This window comes from Onychomys torridus, chromosome 2, assembly GCF_903995425.1.
Source record: "Onychomys torridus chromosome 2, mOncTor1.1, whole genome shotgun sequence".
NCBI lineage: Eukaryota > Metazoa > Chordata > Mammalia > Rodentia > Cricetidae > Onychomys > Onychomys torridus.
The window spans coordinates 141,927,897-141,945,257 of NC_050444.1; the positions used below are offsets into that span (position 1 = coordinate 141,927,897).

The 17,361-nt window shown below is 49.8% G+C and overlaps 1 protein-coding gene across 3 annotated transcripts in view; it reads left to right on the plus strand.

The window, feature by feature from the left end:
• Nucleotides 1-17,361, plus strand: part of Csmd2 (CUB and Sushi multiple domains 2) — a 572,883-nt gene that overhangs the window by 322,463 nt on the left and 233,059 nt on the right. For 2 of the 3 annotated variants that reach the window (XM_036179375.1, XM_036179376.1), the window contains exons 11-12: nucleotides 11,784-11,887; nucleotides 12,596-12,708. The exons of the other annotated variant lie outside the window; for it this stretch is intronic. In XM_036179375.1, coding sequence (XP_036035268.1) covers nucleotides 11,784-11,887; nucleotides 12,596-12,708 — 217 coding nt within the window. The remainder of the gene's footprint in view (nucleotides 1-11,783; nucleotides 11,888-12,595; nucleotides 12,709-17,361) is intronic. 3 annotated transcript variants of the gene reach the window in all.

Here is a 17,361-nt window from a genome sequence, read left to right on the forward strand (position 1 = left end):
CTTCCTGCTCCATCTCCGTGTCTGCCCTTCCTGTGGCCAGCAAGCTTTCGGCCTTCTCTTTTGTCCTGGGATGGCTCTCTACCTGGTCTTAGAGGAAGACCCTGACGTTGAGTCCACAGCTTCCCTGTGGGTGTGTTTGTCACTCCACTGTCACAATCGGTTGGGCGTCATTTGTCATCACTTCTTCACATGGTGTCATTTCCATCTGCTTCATGACCTTCTCCTCGTCCTCGCTGCCCAGCATTTCACTACTGGTGTCCAGATGTGGGCATCTCACGCATCTTCCCGTGGGCTCGCCAAGCTTCTCGGCTCTGTAGTTTGAATCTCTCCTCCAATCCTGGAGGTGCTTAGCCTTTATCTTTCTCTCTGTTGCCCAGTCTTTATTCTCTCTCTCTCTCTCTCTCTCTCTCTCTCTCTCTCTCTCTCTCTCTCTCTGAGTTTGAAAAACGTTCATTTTCTCTCTGTCTTCTCTTTCTTCAATTCATATTTTCCCTTCCTCCCTTCTGGTGACTTGCTTGCTTCCTAGTGTTAAATTCACTCACTGAAGACCTGTTGTAAATAACTTGAACTTGTGAAGCCACCACTGGTCCTTTGTAACATGGTCTTGACCGCATTTTCCCTTCCTGGGATGCTGAGAGTCAGTTTTTAACGAAGCCTCTTTTGCATTCTGTGCCTGATGATATGGAGTCTGTCTGTACATTTAATTTGGGGATCGGTTTTCCCCTCCCATGACTCCCAGAACCATACTTCAGTCTGTGCTGTTTAATTTTTGACTATATGACTAGAATAATAATAAACTTTGGGAATTATTTTCGACCAGGGTAGAACTTGTTTTGTTTTGTTTTGTTTTTCCGTGGAGAGTTTGTGTTGGCCTGTGCCCGGTGCTGGGAGCACCTCTGACTCTAACCCTCTTCAGAGCTAAGTTCTCACCACCGAAGTTTCCAATGCATATGGAACATGAAGGTCACAAAGTCATACATAAGGGCCCCTTATCTTCATGGATGATCAAGAAGTCTTGCTTTCTGCCCTGTCACTGCCAAGGGCTGAGCTCCTCAGCTTCCTGGTCCACTCACAGGGCAGATAGACTGATTTCTGGTTCACCGACAGACTAATTTCTAGATCACCCCCATGCTGCTTTACATAGGGGTGTCCCCACCTTAAGGAGCTCTGGCCTCTGGCTCCTGTCCCTTTCTTCAGAAGTCCTTAAAACCAAACTTCATTTCCCTAAATTTCAATAATGCACTCAAGGCCAAGGCTGGCTGCATGCCCCAAGTCGTTCTCACGGTCGGTCCCTGTACTGGCTATACAGCAGCCCCTGACTCCTCCCCCTCATGGTAGTGTGTTTGGACCACTCCAACAAAATGGCCACACTCTAGGCACGGGGCTTAGACAGTGGGCCTTCATTTCCTGGAAGTTCTGCAGGGTAGAAGGTATGATCAAGGTGCTAGCAGATTTGGTCTCTGCAGAGGACTCTACCGGGCCTCTAGGCCACTACTGACCTTGTCCTCTCTTGACCTTACTTCTCTGTGTACAGAGGAGCTCTCCAAGACTGCTGCTCCTCCTCCTCCTGCTCCTCCTGCTCCTCCTGCTCCTCCTCCTCCTCTTCCCCCAGCTCCTCCTCCTCCTCCTCTTACTGCTCCTCCTCCTGCTCCTCCTCCTCCTTCTCCTCCTCCTGCTCCTCCTGCTCCTCCTCGTCCTCCAACTCCTCCCCCAGCTCTTCCTGCTCCTGCTCCTCCTCCTGCTTCTATGGGGACACCATACATCTCTCATTAGGACTCCCTTTTAGAACCTCGTTTACCTTAACTACCACCCTAAAAGACCTGTCCCTTAATAAAGTCCAAGAGACTTCTACATAGGGATTTAAAAAGGATAGCATTCTGTCTCTATAATTTATAAAGAGCTTTTTAAATTGTTTTGTTTTTAAGTTTTAGCCAACACTTTAAAATCCTTTAATTCAAGTGTCTATGGTCACAGGAACGAAAACACAAGAAGCAGGTTCCCCTCCATAGCATCTTACAAGGGAAGATCCACGTTTTATTGCATTGTGTTGTGGTGAAGTTTTTTTGACAGGCTAGAGCTGCCACAGCCATGTGAAATGAGGCTAGACCACAAGAGCTTACTACTGTAAGGTTATTAAGTGGCTCGCCAGAAGGTTCTTCCTCAGCACAGACTATGGTTTGGTTTGGTTTGGTTTTGAACTTGAAAGTTAGGGTAGAAGGAAGTCTGGATGAGGCTTGAAAATTCGCTGAGGAACAGTCTGCGTCCCTCTCCTTAGGCCAAACCTCACCAATGTATGGAGTCTAATGACCCCATATTGGCCCCTCTACCACATGTAAAGAAGAGGTTGCTCCAGCTGGGGCTTCTGGAGCCAGGCCCTCTGAAGAGAAGGCCCTTCCAAACAGAAGGTTGCTTCTAGCATCTCTGCAGTTCTCGGATAAGATTCCAGAAGTTCTTGGCTGAGGAAAACCAGAAGGGTTGAGAGACAAGCTTTCTCTGGAAGCTAGCTCTTTCTCTGTAGGCCTGGAAGAAACCCCGGGGCCCTGGTGTCCAGTGGGAGGGGAGCCAGGAGCCCAGATTTCAACAAGGAGGCCTTGGGCTGGTGTCTCAAAGCTGAACTGTGGATGTGAGTGGCCTCCTGCTGACAAAGGAGCAAGTGAATTCTTTCTAATCTGCTCCTGAAAGTGGCACCTGGGGGAGCCACCCCAGGACATCTCCTTCAGCAGAAAAGCACCTTGACTAAGTCCACAGTATGTCTTAAGAGATGGCCATTTGCTTGGTCACTGGCTCTAGGCACGTCTTCTGCCCTTGAGGACGCACACTTGGCAGTAAACATGGGTGTGTAAGCCAGAAAGGTGCTGCTGGAAGGAGGCCAGAGTACTAGGGGAAACCCAGAAAGAAGTCACTAACCAGAATGTCAGGGATGTTTTCACAAAGGAAACCTTTGAGCAGGACCTTAAGATTGCGTAACTAGGAAGGAGCTCAGAGCAGGTCCATGCAATGGCACTGAGGTTGGAACAGCCCCTGAGAATGCAAGTTATTCCCCCAAGCCCGGATCAACCACTGAGGAAACGACAAACAGGATCCACGTCATGAGGCACCCAGGAGCTGAGCCTGGAGGTTTAGATTCTACCTTGAAGCAAAAGAATGTGAAGCTGAATGTATTAAGCTGTCGTTAATAACAATAATAGCTTTTGCTGTCTGTCTATCCTGTGCCAGCCATTGGATCCCTCTATATACACGATCCATTGCATTTTCTTAATTGCATAATGAATTAGGTTTTAACAGACCCACCAGATGGATGAGGAAACTGGAGTACAGCTAGGTTAAAGGTTGGAAATGGCCAGTGCACATGGCTGCTAAGTGGCAGAAGGCAGATGCGACCTCCATCTTTCTGGCTCCAGTGTCCTGGCAGTCATAGCTCTGTGATGCTCTCTGCTACTGACTAGAAAGGTACAGGTTGGGGGAGGCTGGGACTGGTGCTGTAGGATAGGCAGGGTAGGATGAGTCAGTCAGAACAGCTTTGGAGTCAGGGATCTTTGACAAAATTCCCAGGGCAGCAGTGCAGAGGAGCAGAGGGGATACTGAGGGAGCAAGACCTTGTAGGAGGCTAGTGCTGTTAACAACGTGAGAAGATGGAGCCATCAACCAGGAGCAGATGAGAGATTTAGAGAATAGAACGGGGCATGACGGCTGATGTGGTAGGAGTGGAGAAAGAAGGGGCAGCTCTTATTCAACACAGTATCTTAAATGATGGGCAGAGTGCTTGGCATGCCATAGGCATTCAGCGTCTACTAGTCCAGTGAGCAAATGAATGGCTTGCTTGAGCCAATGAGGTACTAGAAGAAAATATAATGGCTAAGGAGATAATTCGGCTTGGAAGCGTGCTTGCCTTGCAAGCATGAAGACCTGAATTCCAGCTACAAAACCCACATTAAAAACCAGGCATAATGTGTGCTTATTTTCATAATTCCAACCCTGGGGCTTGCTGCCTAGCTAGCCTGGACTAATTGAGAGTCCCAGGTCCCAGCATGAGACTCTGCCCAAAAACAAACAAACAAGCAAAAAACAAGATAGATGGCTCCTGAGGCTCACTTGAGGCTGTCCTCTTGTCTCTGTGTGTGCTTGTGGACATACGTGTATACATATGAACCTGCACCCATGCTTACACACACATCTTCACACACATGTGCACCCTCACACTCATACGTACATGCATCCATACAGAGAAAGAGAGAGAGAGAGAGGGAGAGGGAGAGGGAGAGAGAGAGAGGGAGAGGGAGAGGGAGAGGGAGAGGGAGAGGGAGAGGGAGAGGGAGAGGGAGAGAATACACGGTTTTGCAGGGCAGAAGAGGAACATAGACTGTGGAGTACATGAATGATCTCTGGTGCATGAATCTAGGTTCAAGAGAGAGGAGCAGATGTCTCTCTGGGTAGGAACAGAAGCCTAAGGAGGGGACATAATTTCTTGGAAAATGTGGAGAACTGGGAGACTGAGTGGACCTGGAAGCCATCCTTACAAATGGAAGAACCACGGAGTCGTGGGGAGGTGGGATGAGAATCAGATGGGAAAGCAGGGCTTCCCCCAGCTAAGACAAGCCGGGCCATGGCAGTGGTGAGACAAAGTTTGTTGCAAGAAGACTGAGGGGATGGCTGGCCTTGGCCTTGGCAGGACACTTGTCAGATCGGAGTCTGAGTGTGGACCAGACAGCAGGGCTGGGGGAGGTGGTGGAGATGAGGCATCGGGGCTGAGAACAAAGACCTCTTGATTGGCAGAGAGTGGACCGGGACATGGATGGATGGGGGCATTATGAGGCGCTATTTGTTTGGAATGTTGACTGGAAACTGGAGTTCAAGCACAGGGCAGGGCAGGGCTGGGCAGGGCAGGGAGACCCAAAGTGGAGAGCTGAACAGAGGCAGGGGTTAAGCCCTAGTACTCCTTCCTGACTAGGAGCCAGGGTGGAAGAGCATGGATGCTTCCCTTGGCAAAGACCAGGCATGGTAACAGGTGACCCTGAGGCATGAGGACTAGGACACATGTCACTCAGCCCCCTCCTTGAGAGAGCAGTCATGCTTCCCTTCCCAGGCAGCTGAGCACATACAGGTTTGAGGGTCCTTCTTGGACTTGCAGCCTCTCCGTAGCTTCTGCTAGCTGTGCTCAGGAAGGATGTAGGAATGTTCCGGGCCTGTAGAGAGGAGCTGTTTGGTTGTGGCGATGGTCATGAGCCTGCATCAGGGACACAGAAACCAAGAGCCTGGAGGTTCCATACTCCTCACAATGGAGACAAGAGCCTAGACCCAAAGGGGGGGCAAGCAGAGGGCCCACCCCTTCTCAATACTCTAGATAGACAGTAGTAACCCCTCTACCTAGCATCCCAGGGGCTTGGCGGTTCAAGGAAAGGGGAAACAGGTCTGTGGTGTCTTTGGGCAATACCAGGCCAACTTTAGGCATTTGGGCTACCTGATTTCTTACAATATTTATCTTAGTGCCAATATAATAGCTGCTTACATGGTATTCCTTGAACTTGGCTCACCGTCAAAAATACCTAGGGGGGCCGTACTAGCGCAGATTCCCAAGACCATGACTCACAAAGAACATATCGAACAGCTCTGGGAACACTTGGGGCCTCTATGTTATAGAGCACTCAGTGGTCCCACCATCCAGGCTGTAATAAACAGCAGTCTCGTCCTTCTGACCAAGCTCAGAGGCTACTCCCATTGCCTGCTCCATCAGCCCCAGTGGCAGACACCTTGAACTCTGGTTGAAAGACATCCCCGGACCTTGAAGACCTCTGTCTGGCACATCAGAGGTGTGTCCCTGTGACTTCTCTGCTCCTCCAGCTGGGGAAATGCCCTCATCTTCTCTGTTAAGCCTTCATCACTCCAGTGTGCCCAGCTCCCCGTTCCTTCCTCTGCTTTCTTATAAGCACGGCTTTGTGTGTATAGTCCCTGCCCCTGGCTCCCTAGTCTCCCCAAAAGCAAGGCTAGCAAGGCCCCCGGTGTGCCTGTCTCTCCCACTGTGGGCACAATGCTCAATGGAGAGACACTTTACCCTGTTGAGCTTGTACAGTCCTGAGTCCTGGGCTTCCTCTGCTCAAGAACATTCAGTGCCATTCTCAGGAGAGGTTGTCATCTTGTGCCGAGAGTCCCATCTGCAGCCCTTTCTGGCCCTCTCTCTCTTTGCCACTGTCAGAGACCCTGGCTGCACCGCCCCTCCTCCCACCCTGGGTCTCCCACCAGCTCCCACTAGGTCTCCATGCTTCCTGCCCCCACTTTACGCTTAGTCATAGCTTTCCATCTACTTGACCGTGAAGTCAGTCCAAACAGCCTGCTCCAGCCTCAGAGCACCCTCCAACTGCAGCCTCCTCCAGGCTGCTCTCCACCCCTGACTCAGCTGACGTCCCTGTTCCTCCCTTCCTAGGAACTGCTCACAGCGTGCCTGTGCTACTCAAGCCCATGCCCTCCTCTGCACTGCCAGGCCCTGTGCATCCTCTCCTTCCTCCATGAATCTTCCTCCCATCCTTTTGTTGTGTGCAGTTCCCGGGCGCCAGTGGTCTGTGTGCATCCTGGCACTTCAATGCTGCGCTAAGTTGTAGCATGATAACTTAATAGGAAGCCGCTAGCTCCATGCGTGGCACATAGCAGGCACTCAGTAATCATGTCCCAGAAGATAGGCTTGTTTATCCACTTATCTAATGGGCTTAAGTTGGATGTCTGAGCTGGATACAAATGTGGCTCTTGATATGCCCGTTTCTCCCACTGAAGGCTCTCCTGCCTCACAAAGGGGCCTTGTGAGCTTGATTGATCTGCATGCTAGTTAATGAGTCATTATAGAATCCTGCCTTTAAACAATGGCCAAAAGCGGAGGAGGAAAGAACAAAGGAAAGCATGCATACCCGGTGTGCTGGGGCCTGCTGGAAGGCAAGTCACTCCTGGGTGCTGAACCTGCCTCTTGATGTAATTAGCCCCTGCATCCTGGTCAGTACTCTGTGGTGTGGTTCATGTCCAAAGGAAGTGAGAACCAGTGATGGGAATCATTTTATGGCTCCAGGTTCTGTCCTTCAAAGCAATATTTTCCCATTATGGGCCTGGTAATCAGGCACTCCCTCTGTAGAGATGGCTTGGTAAGTGGTGTCCCTTGCCCTAGGTCTGGCTAGATGCAATGACCGTGTTTAGCCAGAGCTATAGTCATTGTGGGGAGAGGCTGATCCTCCTGCTGGGGCCACCATCTGGCTGGGGGTGCTCTCTGTGTGGCATGTATGTGCCAAGCACCTGCTGAGATCCAGCTGAGAACTTGGGGCAGCTTGAGAGGTCACTGTCCCTACCTTGTGCACCTGAGACTCTGCTGGGGAGTTCCAAGGCCGTAGAGCACAGCAACAAGAAGCCTGTCTGGTGGTAGCACTCTGCTACCAGGCTCTGTGAGCCTAGGCAAGCCACATCACCTCTCTGGGCCTGGGCCTTCCTCTCTCTAAAATAGGAGCTATCTTGATTTTCACATGAGCAGATTTGTGTAATATGGTTAACCTCATGGTAGACATTAGCGATTGTAGTGAAGAAATAGAATAAGATGATTAAAGACTATGCTCAGGCAGCTCAGGGAGTCTCCTAGGCCAGGGCTCAGCAGACTAGGACCTAAGGGCCATCACGCTCATCACTTGCTTTATAAAGTTTGACTGGGACACAGCCATGTCCCCTTAGCATCTACTGTGTGTAGCTGTGTTCCTGCTACATAGAGCAAGGCAGCAGAGTATGTGGCCCTCAAAGGTATTTGTGATGTGACCCTTTACAGAAAAGGCTGGCCAACCTCTGCTCTAATACTGTGAAGGATCCCACGGTCTGGTAGCCCAGGCTGGGAATCAGAAAAGGTTTGGAAAGTGCCTTGCTCTCAAATGTTTTCTAAGCTTTCACATGTGCCCAGAATGTGAACAGGCTCTGTGGGTACAGAGGTCATAAGCCCTGGGAAGAGACATTGCCAGGGACTCTCTGGCCAGAACAACAAGAGTGGAGAAGTTCTCTCTCAGCTCACAGTTTGAGACACTACAGCACAGCACTGTAAGAAGGTGTGAAGAGTTCAGAGCAGCTGGGACATGTGACTGGACTTCCCACACCACAAAAGACCAGAGAACAGAGCTACAACAGGAAGCAGGGCCAGACCGAGTCCCTCAAGTCCTGCCCCCAGTGACCTACTTCCTCCAGTCGGGTTTCACATCCTCCCAAGACAGTGCCATCCACTGGTGACCAACTGTTCAAACAAGAGCCTGTGGAGGATGGTTTACATCCAAATGGTCACTGTGATGAGAACACTGTGAGAAGCTGGGGGTAAGGGGATTGGGGGATGTATCAGCCACGAGACAGGGATCAGACGTGGAAGGCTCTCCATCTGTGTTTCACTCTAGGATGTGACATTCCCAGAGTCAGCTTGCACAGCAGGACTGTGGCGGATGAGAGATGGGAGGAGATTGCAGCCTGAACAAGGGGTCATTTGATGATGTCCTTAGCCAACAGAGAGCATTCCTGACAGACATCTGGGAAGGAATGCCCACTCACTGTGGACTACTGCATCCCATCCTGTGTCGCTAGCACTTCCTCCCTCAGCAGGTCCTCTCTGAAGCTGAGGAACTGGTCTCCTGGGTTGCAGACCACCACGATGCTGTTGCTGCTGCACCTCTCACTTTGCTGGTTCCCTGTTGTCTTTAGGACCTGGATGTAGTGGGTAGCCATCCCAGCATTGGCCTGGAAGTTCCAACCCCCATTGAGGCTTCGGTAATGGTCACGCCCACAAGGCGGGGCAGAGGAGGAAGCGGAAGACCCAGGATCAGGAGGAGGTCTCTCTCTCTTGGTTAAATGGTTTGTCTTCTGCTGATCCCAGCTTAGACTGGAATGCACCAGCAGAGGAGTGGGGGAACTGGGTAGATGAAGAAAGAGCTTCACTTCTGAAGTCCCAGGAACCAATCCTCAATGATCAAAGGATTTCAGATGATGATAAAGAAAAAGAAGAGGGAGCTCTTCCAACTGGAAAATCTAAAAAGAAAAAGAAGCAAGGTGAAGATAACTCTCTCTCACAGGACACAGAAGAACTAGAAAAGGACATTAGAGAAGAGCCTCCCCTGAATACCTCCAAAGCCCGGCTAGCTCAGTCAGTAGAGCATGAGACTCTTAATCTCAGGGTCATGGGTTCGTGCCCCACGTTGGGCACCAGATATTGGTGAAATTATTAAGGCCACTCCACGTAGTTAAAAGGGAGGTTTATTTTGTGGGGTTACTTACAAATGAAGGGATAGGTTTTAGGGTCTGGCAAAGGTATAGCGCAGTCCGGCGGTGTTCTCTGGAGAACTCTGCTCGGTCTACCTCCTGCATCCAGCGTCCCTAAACCAAGAGAGAGACCTCCTCCCGATCCTGGGTCTTCAGTTTCCTCCCCCGCCCTGCCTTGTGGGCATGACCATTACCGAAGCCTCAATGGGGGGTTGGAACTTCCAGGCCAATGCTGGGATGGCTATCCACTACACCTGGGTCCAAATCCTTAGCATGGCAGACAGCTTTTCTTAGCTTGGCTCCTCCTACTGCTGTCAACCTCACCAATCTCCACTTCCCACCTAATTAAATAACTGGGTTCACTAGAAGTCTCTGGACAGGGGCTAGGAAGGCAGCTCAGTTGGTAAAAAGGAGAGGAATTTAATCTCCAGGACCTGTCGACCCGGTGCACACTTGGAATCCCAAGGTTCCCTGGGCTTGCTGGCCAGCCAGGCTAGAGGGAATTGGTGTTACCAGAGAAACACTTGAGGTTGTCCTCGGTCCTCAGCAAGCACTCACACCTGCCCACTCAAACCATGCATGCACACACAGGAGTCTCTGGACACGTCACAATATTTCCACACCGCTGCTCTCTCTCCACTCTGGTTGTTTTATCATCCACATCCAAACTGTTCATTCTCCAAATGCTGCCTGGGCTTCATCTCCTCCTCCAGGAAGCCCCCTGGGGGACTTCCTCCCAGCCAGTGTGCTGGCTCCCTCCTTGGTCTATGTGGAAACTAATCGAGGTGCTCCAGAATGTTCTCCCCAGGGTTGCTCCCCTCTGTGAACCCCATGGCCAAGCTGAGGGGTCTGTGAAGAGGGTAGCAGGCTCACCAGTGTGGGCATTAGTTTGCTTTGGTAAATAAGTGAGGTAATAAGAGTAAAATTCTGTTGGCCTCCAGGCTGGGTGCTGGGCTGCCTGACTTGGGCAGAGAAACCTTAAGAAGCTGTTCATCGAAATTCAGAAAACTAACCATAGAAAGTCGGTCCTCCTTGGACTGTAGTGTCAACAGCCAAAAGGCATCTTCAGCTTCTTGGAAGATCAGCACTAGAATGAAAGAGGCAGAAAGAAGAGCAGGCTAAACATCGGTTCTGAGTATCTGCTCCTGACCCCACCCACCGCCCAGCTGACCAAGCCCAAAACCTGTCAACTATCCAGAATTTCCCTTCCTTCTTCCTACCCCATCCCAGCCCCCACATCTACCCAGTCACACATCCCCAAATGTCACCAGGGCCTGTCCATCTCCTTTACTGCTCCTCTGCCAAAGGCCTCAACCCTCCTCACTACCCAGCTCACAACTGCTGGTCATTCCCATGCCAGACTGATGTCACCTCCCTCAGGAGAAAGCCCACAGTGGTGGGAGGGACTTTGAATTAAGCTTCAGGCAAACTGCAGTTCTAAACCTTCTGGAGTCACCTCTGTGCTCTGCAGGTCCAGCCAGACAGCCTTCAGAGTAAGGCAGCTGGCATTGCCTGCTGTGTCTGTAGACCTGTTATCTACAGTTTATTCTAGAATGTTCCTTCTCTGCCATAGCTCAGGTTCTGTGCACTGGACTCCCTCTCAGAGCATCCCTTGCCCGCTTCAGCCACCCTTAAGATCTGATGGGGGTCTTCCACGGCCTTCCGAATTTCCTCAGAGGCCTCAGACATGATTAGCACCCTCCCCTCTCTCCACCACAGGCTGTTCTTACTCTATGACCCCCACTTTTGCACCTGTCCCTAGGGTATTCATGTACTTCTTGGAACCCCTAACCCTCAAGCAAGACAGGGACAGTGTGGTATACTAATGACATCCATGCAAGGCAGGGACAGTGTTATGTTAATGGCAGGACCCACCCCAGCCTGTATATGGCAGCTGCTTAGTAAATATTTATAGATGAGACCAAGATAAGCTGAGAGAGAGAGAGAGAGAGAGAGAGAGAGAGAGAGAGAGAGAGAGAGAGAGAAAGACAGAGAGAGAGAGAGGGAGAGAGAGGGAGAGAGACAGAGGAGAGAGGGAGAGGGATCTTGTTGTAATCTCCTTCCAAGCACATTCATTTAGTTGGCAAATAAACCAACAGAAGGGATGGGAGACAGTCAGTAGAGAAGAAAGGAAAAGCCAAGGGAGTCCTCTCCAGGCCTGGGGGGGGGGGGGGACGGCGCAGAAGAGCTGAGATTCCACATGTGGCCTGATACTGCCACCAAACCCAAGGGGATTTCTGTCCATGAAAGCATGAAGAACGAGTCCAATCATCTTGTGCTCTGCCAGCTGTGCCTGGTGGTTCTTTGACAGCTGCCAGAACTGGCCAGATGTGCCTCAAACATCTTCAGAGACATCAGGGGACCCTAGGGGCCATATAGCCTATGGAGAAATAGTCATGCTCCTCAGGATAGCACAGAAATGGGCAGTGTGTGGAGGAGAGGGGCCCCCAGAGTATGTCAGGACATGGGTGAGGCTTCCAGAGACTTCCTCACAGCTGCTGCCAAGTCCCTAACACCATGCTTCCCTCCTCTAGGTGATCAAGCTGGCCTTTGAAGAGTTCGATTTAGAGAGGGGCTATGACACCCTGACGGTCGGGGACGGTGGGCAGGATGGGGACCAGAAGACAGTCCTCTACATGTAAGTGAAATACTGTGTCTGGACGGGAAATGGGTGGGGGCGTCGAGACCCACCCTGTCCCCAGACCTGGACCTGGGGCTGACAATGTCCTGCAGTGCTGCTGGTGTCTACAATAATCCATCTACCTCTCTCTGCCCTAGACAAGGAGAACCGACTTCGTAGAGAAGTTACAAGAAGTGTTCAGACTGAGTAGTCTTGGGCAAAGTCAAACAAAGGCTCCACGCCTGTGTGCCTGGCTCTTTCTACTAGCCAACTGCTTCTTTGAGAAACACCCTGTTTTTGCCACCTCCCAGTGTCGCTACTCCAGGCGACTTCTGTCCCTGCCTGTCTAACCTCCCACTGAGACAAAAGAAGTGTTTGGGGGAACCTTTCCACATGTCCAGAACAATCTGAGACATGGACAGTTTCATAGACACAGTGACTACCTTTCCCTGGCCAAGGAAGTCCAATATGACAAAGTCTCATCAAGGGAGCCATATCAGGCTGTCCTGGAATTCCACTAGGCTGGGCCTCTGCTTTGGGGAACTATTCTGTACTGTACCCCTTCACCTAACACAGCAGTCCAGGAAATGTCCCTGCCCTGTGCATGCAATTTAGCTTCAGATTTAGAGAGTGATAGACCTAGAGTGGGTCTGGCCCCTTGGTTTCCTTCAGGTTTCCCTTGGCTCTTGGCAGGGTGCAGACCTCTAAGTATCTCTCTCCCAACAGCCTGACAGGTACATCCGTCCCAGACCTCATCGTCAGCACCCATCATCAAATGTGGCTCCTCTTCCAGAGCGACAGCAGTGGCAGCTCCCTGGGATTCAAGGCTTCCTACGAAGGTAACTGCTTTCAAGGAACCTGGCAGGCTCACCCAGGGAGGAGGAGATTTGGGATTTCCATCTGCAAGCATGAAGCCTGGGTTCAAATTCTGGCCCCTTCCATGCCTCTCCTCAGACACATTATTTGACCTCTCTGAGCTCCCATCTCTTTCTTTGTTCACTGTACCAGATGATTTCAAGGATTGCCTGGGACAGTTCAGTCTGTGTGGGATATCCTACACCAGCTGTGAACATGGGTTCCATCCCTAATTCACACCTGGCATGTATAGACTTGCTGAGCCTCATCTAGTTTTGAAATCTCTACACTGGGGCCACTGGCCTCCCAAGCTACCTTGTGATGAATGAATGTTTGTGTTGAACACAGGAGGACAGACAGCCACCATAGTTGACAGCCTGAGGAGGATATCAGCAGGAGTCTTAATTCTTTTCAGTAATTGAATTAGCATACTCTGGCATCCTTGGGGTATCCCCATTATCACCCTTCATGAACTTCCAAATCTCCTGTTGTTCAAAAGAGAGGTCCCCAAAAGAAGGCAGGTGGCATGCTGTGAGTGATTAAGCCCTTACAAGTGTCAGACCTAGGCCATACCCCAAGTGGTTTTCATTTTAGTAGGGAGCCGGAACAAATGGGTATTAATGCAAGATGGCCGGCCACCCACCCCGTGGGAATGAGAAAAAGGGAAGCAGGCTTCTTTCTAGGGAAGTGGGCACTAAGTCCTAAAAATGATCCACTGGCTATTAGAGAGACAGGGTCAGGACACAGGAGGGAAGGATGTCCTCAGGGTGGCTCCTGTAATACTACCTACCTGGTGCATCAAAGGTTCTTCTCATACCAAGACCTGTTGTGTCTACCCCGGGTACACAAGAGGTGCTAGGTGTCACTGACAACCACACACACACACACACACACACACACACACACACACGGAAAGAAAAGAAAAGAAAAAAACAGGCACACAAGAGGTACTGGGTGTCCTTGACATAAACAAGAAACAAACACAATCAGATCCCTTAAAGCAACAGCAATGTGTTCCCACACCCATGTGTGTAGCAGGAATCTTAAAAGTCTTATTAATAAAATCAAACCTGAGGCCAGTTATTGGGGTGAATGCTGGAAGATCAGAGAAGCAGAACAAGCCACAGCTATCTCACCTTGCCAGTTCCTCAGCTGGTCTTGTTTCCTCAGACTGCAAGCTTCTTGAGTCCTCATCCAGAATGAATCTCAGATGAACTGTTGCTCCAAAGCCTGAAAGCTTAACCAGCCAAATGCTTCTAGTTTCTGGTCTTCACGACTTATATATCTTTCTCTTTCTGCCGTCACTCCCTGGGATTAAAGGCTCACTTTCTGGGATTAAAGGAGTGTGTCACCACGTCTGGCTGTTTCCAATGTGGCCTTGAACTCAAAGAGATCCAGATGGGATTTCTGCCTCTGGAATGCTAGGATTAAAGGTGTAAGTGACATCATTTTCTAGCCTCTGTATCTAGTGGCTGTCTGTTCTCTGACCCCAGATAAATTATTAGGGTGCACAATATTTTTGGGAACACAATACCACCACACATGTGTGTTCCTGTCTGGAGATGGCAAATCTGATACCCAGATGCCAGCAGGGCATGCTGTCTCTGAGACTCTGGTAGCATCCTTCTTCACTTTTCCTCACTTTTTCATGGTGGCTAAGTTCTTGGCCTCTTAGGTTATAGATATTTCTCCCTGACATTGATACCATACACATTTCTCTGTGTGTGTCTTCTCATAAGGGTACCTGTAGGTTAAGGATACTCAGTATGCCCCCATCTTGATGACATCTGTAAAGACTGTTTCCAAATAAGCTCTGTTACGGACGCAGGGATTTAGAACTACACAACTCAATAGACTGAAGGAGGCTAGCCTGTAATAACTCCACCGTGTTATCAGAGTGAAGCTAGCCATTGTACTCTTCCCAGAATGGAGAGCCAGAGTCCAGGGGAGGCAGAGCCTGGACAGGATGACTGGGTGACTGGTGCCAAGTACAAATCCTGTTTCTGCCAAGTTGCTGCTCTGTGGGGGGCACAGAGCCTTTCCAGGCTCTATTTCTTCACCCTGAGAAACAGAGTTAATATGACTGAGAAACAGCCTCGGTCCCAGGGGATCTGTAGAGATGATGAGTTGTTGGGTTATTTGTTTGTTTTGTTTTGTTTGTTTTTTGTTTGCTTGTTTGTTTTGGTTTGGTTTTTGAGAAAGATCTAGCCTGGCAGTGTAGTCCGTGATCCCAATTACTCTGTAGGCTGAGGCAGGAGGACCACATCTCCAAAGCCTGCCTGGGCCACAGAGAGAGCTGCAGAAATGACTCAGCAGTTAAGATAAGAGTGCTTACCGCTCTTGGAGACTGTCAAGGTTCCATTCCCAGCATACACACTGAAGACGCAAAACCTTCTGATAACTCCATTCCTGGGGTATCTGGCACTCACTTCAGGTCTCGGTGTGAACCGACCATGCATATTGTACACATGCATGTATGCTGGCAAGCACTCATAAAACAAAAATGTAAAAATAGCAACAGTAAAACCCAAATGTCAATTGAGGTATAGCTCAGTGGTGGAGTACCTACCCAGCATGTCAGAGGCCCTGGATTCCTCAGTATTGAAAAGAGCTAGGGAAGGTGAGAGGTAGCACAGCTAGGAATATGGCGGGAGTGCACAGGAAGTTACCCCTGGGCCAGTCTGCACACCTAAGCAGCTGTGTGCAGAATGAGCCCCAGGTGTAACTTCCTGTGCAGAAAGAGCCCCAGGCAGGAAGCCAGGGAGTCCTGATCCAGGCCCAACTCTGTCACTGCTATGAAAATGGAATGGATTTGGACACACATTCCACAGCCTCCTCCCCTGATTCTAAAGTGCTGTGAACATTGATCAGTGAATATCTCCATGGGTGGGGGGGGGAATGACCCCTGATAACTGCATGTCCTTAATCTGTTCATGCTTGGCCTGAGGTTTGGCCACGGCACAAAACCTTGAACATAAAAGAGATAATACCATTTGGCAGACCAAATAGTCTCTAGCAGGAGAGCTATTGGCTAAAGCCGTAGCAGACAGTGAAAAAATAATAAATATAAAAAACTCAGCCTCTAGAATGAAACCAGGCAATTCTTATGCTTTCTCTGTCCCAATCAGCCGTTGGAGAGCAGAGCTTACCTGTGGGAGGCCCTGGCTTTGGATGGACTTAAGCCAATCCCCATGAGAAATGTTTGTGACCCTCTAATGTTTACATGGGGGGGGGGGGTGGGGAGGTGGACTCTGGAGACTGGAGAGCTGTGTCCAAATATCTGAAGGTTAGTCACACAGGAAAAGAGAGTTAGCCCAGTTTGAGATTACTGAAAAAGAAAGGAGGGTGACATTTGCTGAGAGCCTACTGTGTGCTAGTGGACTTATATTTGCTGTCTCTGGAGGGTGTAGTGTTACCATAGAGGGACCTGGTGTAGCCCCAATCACCGTCAGTGTGAAGGAGGGGATAACACTGACCTGCTTTTCTTTGTTTTCTTTCTTTCTTTCTTTCTTTCTTTCTTTCTTTCTTTCTTTCTTTCTTTCTTTCTTTCTTTCTTTTTTTCTTGTCTTTGTTTCTTTCCTCCTTCTTTTTTACTGTACTGCCTAAGCCTCCATTTAAGAAAAGATTCATAATACCAGAAAAACATCACCTCATTGCACCCAGCCCCTTCGAGGCACAGAGGGGTTAAGTAACCTGCCCAGGTGTCACACAGAGGTCTGGGAAGTGGCAGAGTTGGGATTTGAGCCCACACTTCTCTAGCTTTAAAGTGCATGGTTTGCCCCCCTATACTGAGAGCTTCCCAAAGCTACTGATTTTAATTCCTTATAAAATCTTTATAGAAGCCAAAACTTTGTCCCAATCTGGTGCACCATATAGCAGAAGCCTAGAGTCCAGGTCACTGAAGGTTGGAGGCATGTTTGTTAGTTATATCTCTGTTTCACTCATTCAGGATTGATTAAACACCTGCTGTTGGCCAGTTCAGAGCTGAGTGCTTCAATTATAATGGTGAACCTCCTTGCCCTGGTCTAACACACCTATGTGGATGCCTGTCACAGACTAGTGCCATCAGGGCTTCCTGAACCCATGACAGATTAGGAAGGACAGTCTGTGTTTAGGGGCCTTTCTAACCTTCACGGCTAAGTCAGTTGTGCACATAGAGGCAGCAGAGTCTATGATGATCAAATAGACTCTGGAATTGGATCAGACCTGCTGAGTCTCAGTATGGTTTCAAACCACAACCCTGAGAACACCATGTGGTCTCCGTGAGCCTCAGTTTTCCCACTCACAAAGCAGATAATGATGCTGGCCTCAGCACTATTATGGCAGCGAAATAATATCACAGAAAATCCTTTGCATGCTGTCTGCAACCAAGACTGGTGACCATCTTAGGGTCACCAGTGACCTCGCCACCCCAACCCCTCAGATTCTATTCTTCTGGGCCAGACCTAGATCTGCCTCCTGTGGTTCAAGTTTGCTTGTCATAGACCGTGGTGTTAGGACCTGCCTCATCCCACATTCCCTTGCTCTTCAGGCTGAATGGAAAACAGGAAGGCTCCCTGTGGTTGATGTCAGTTGTGTGGGTGTGTTAGTGAGTTTTCATTGCTGTGACATCAGCAACCTCCAGGTGGAAGGATAGT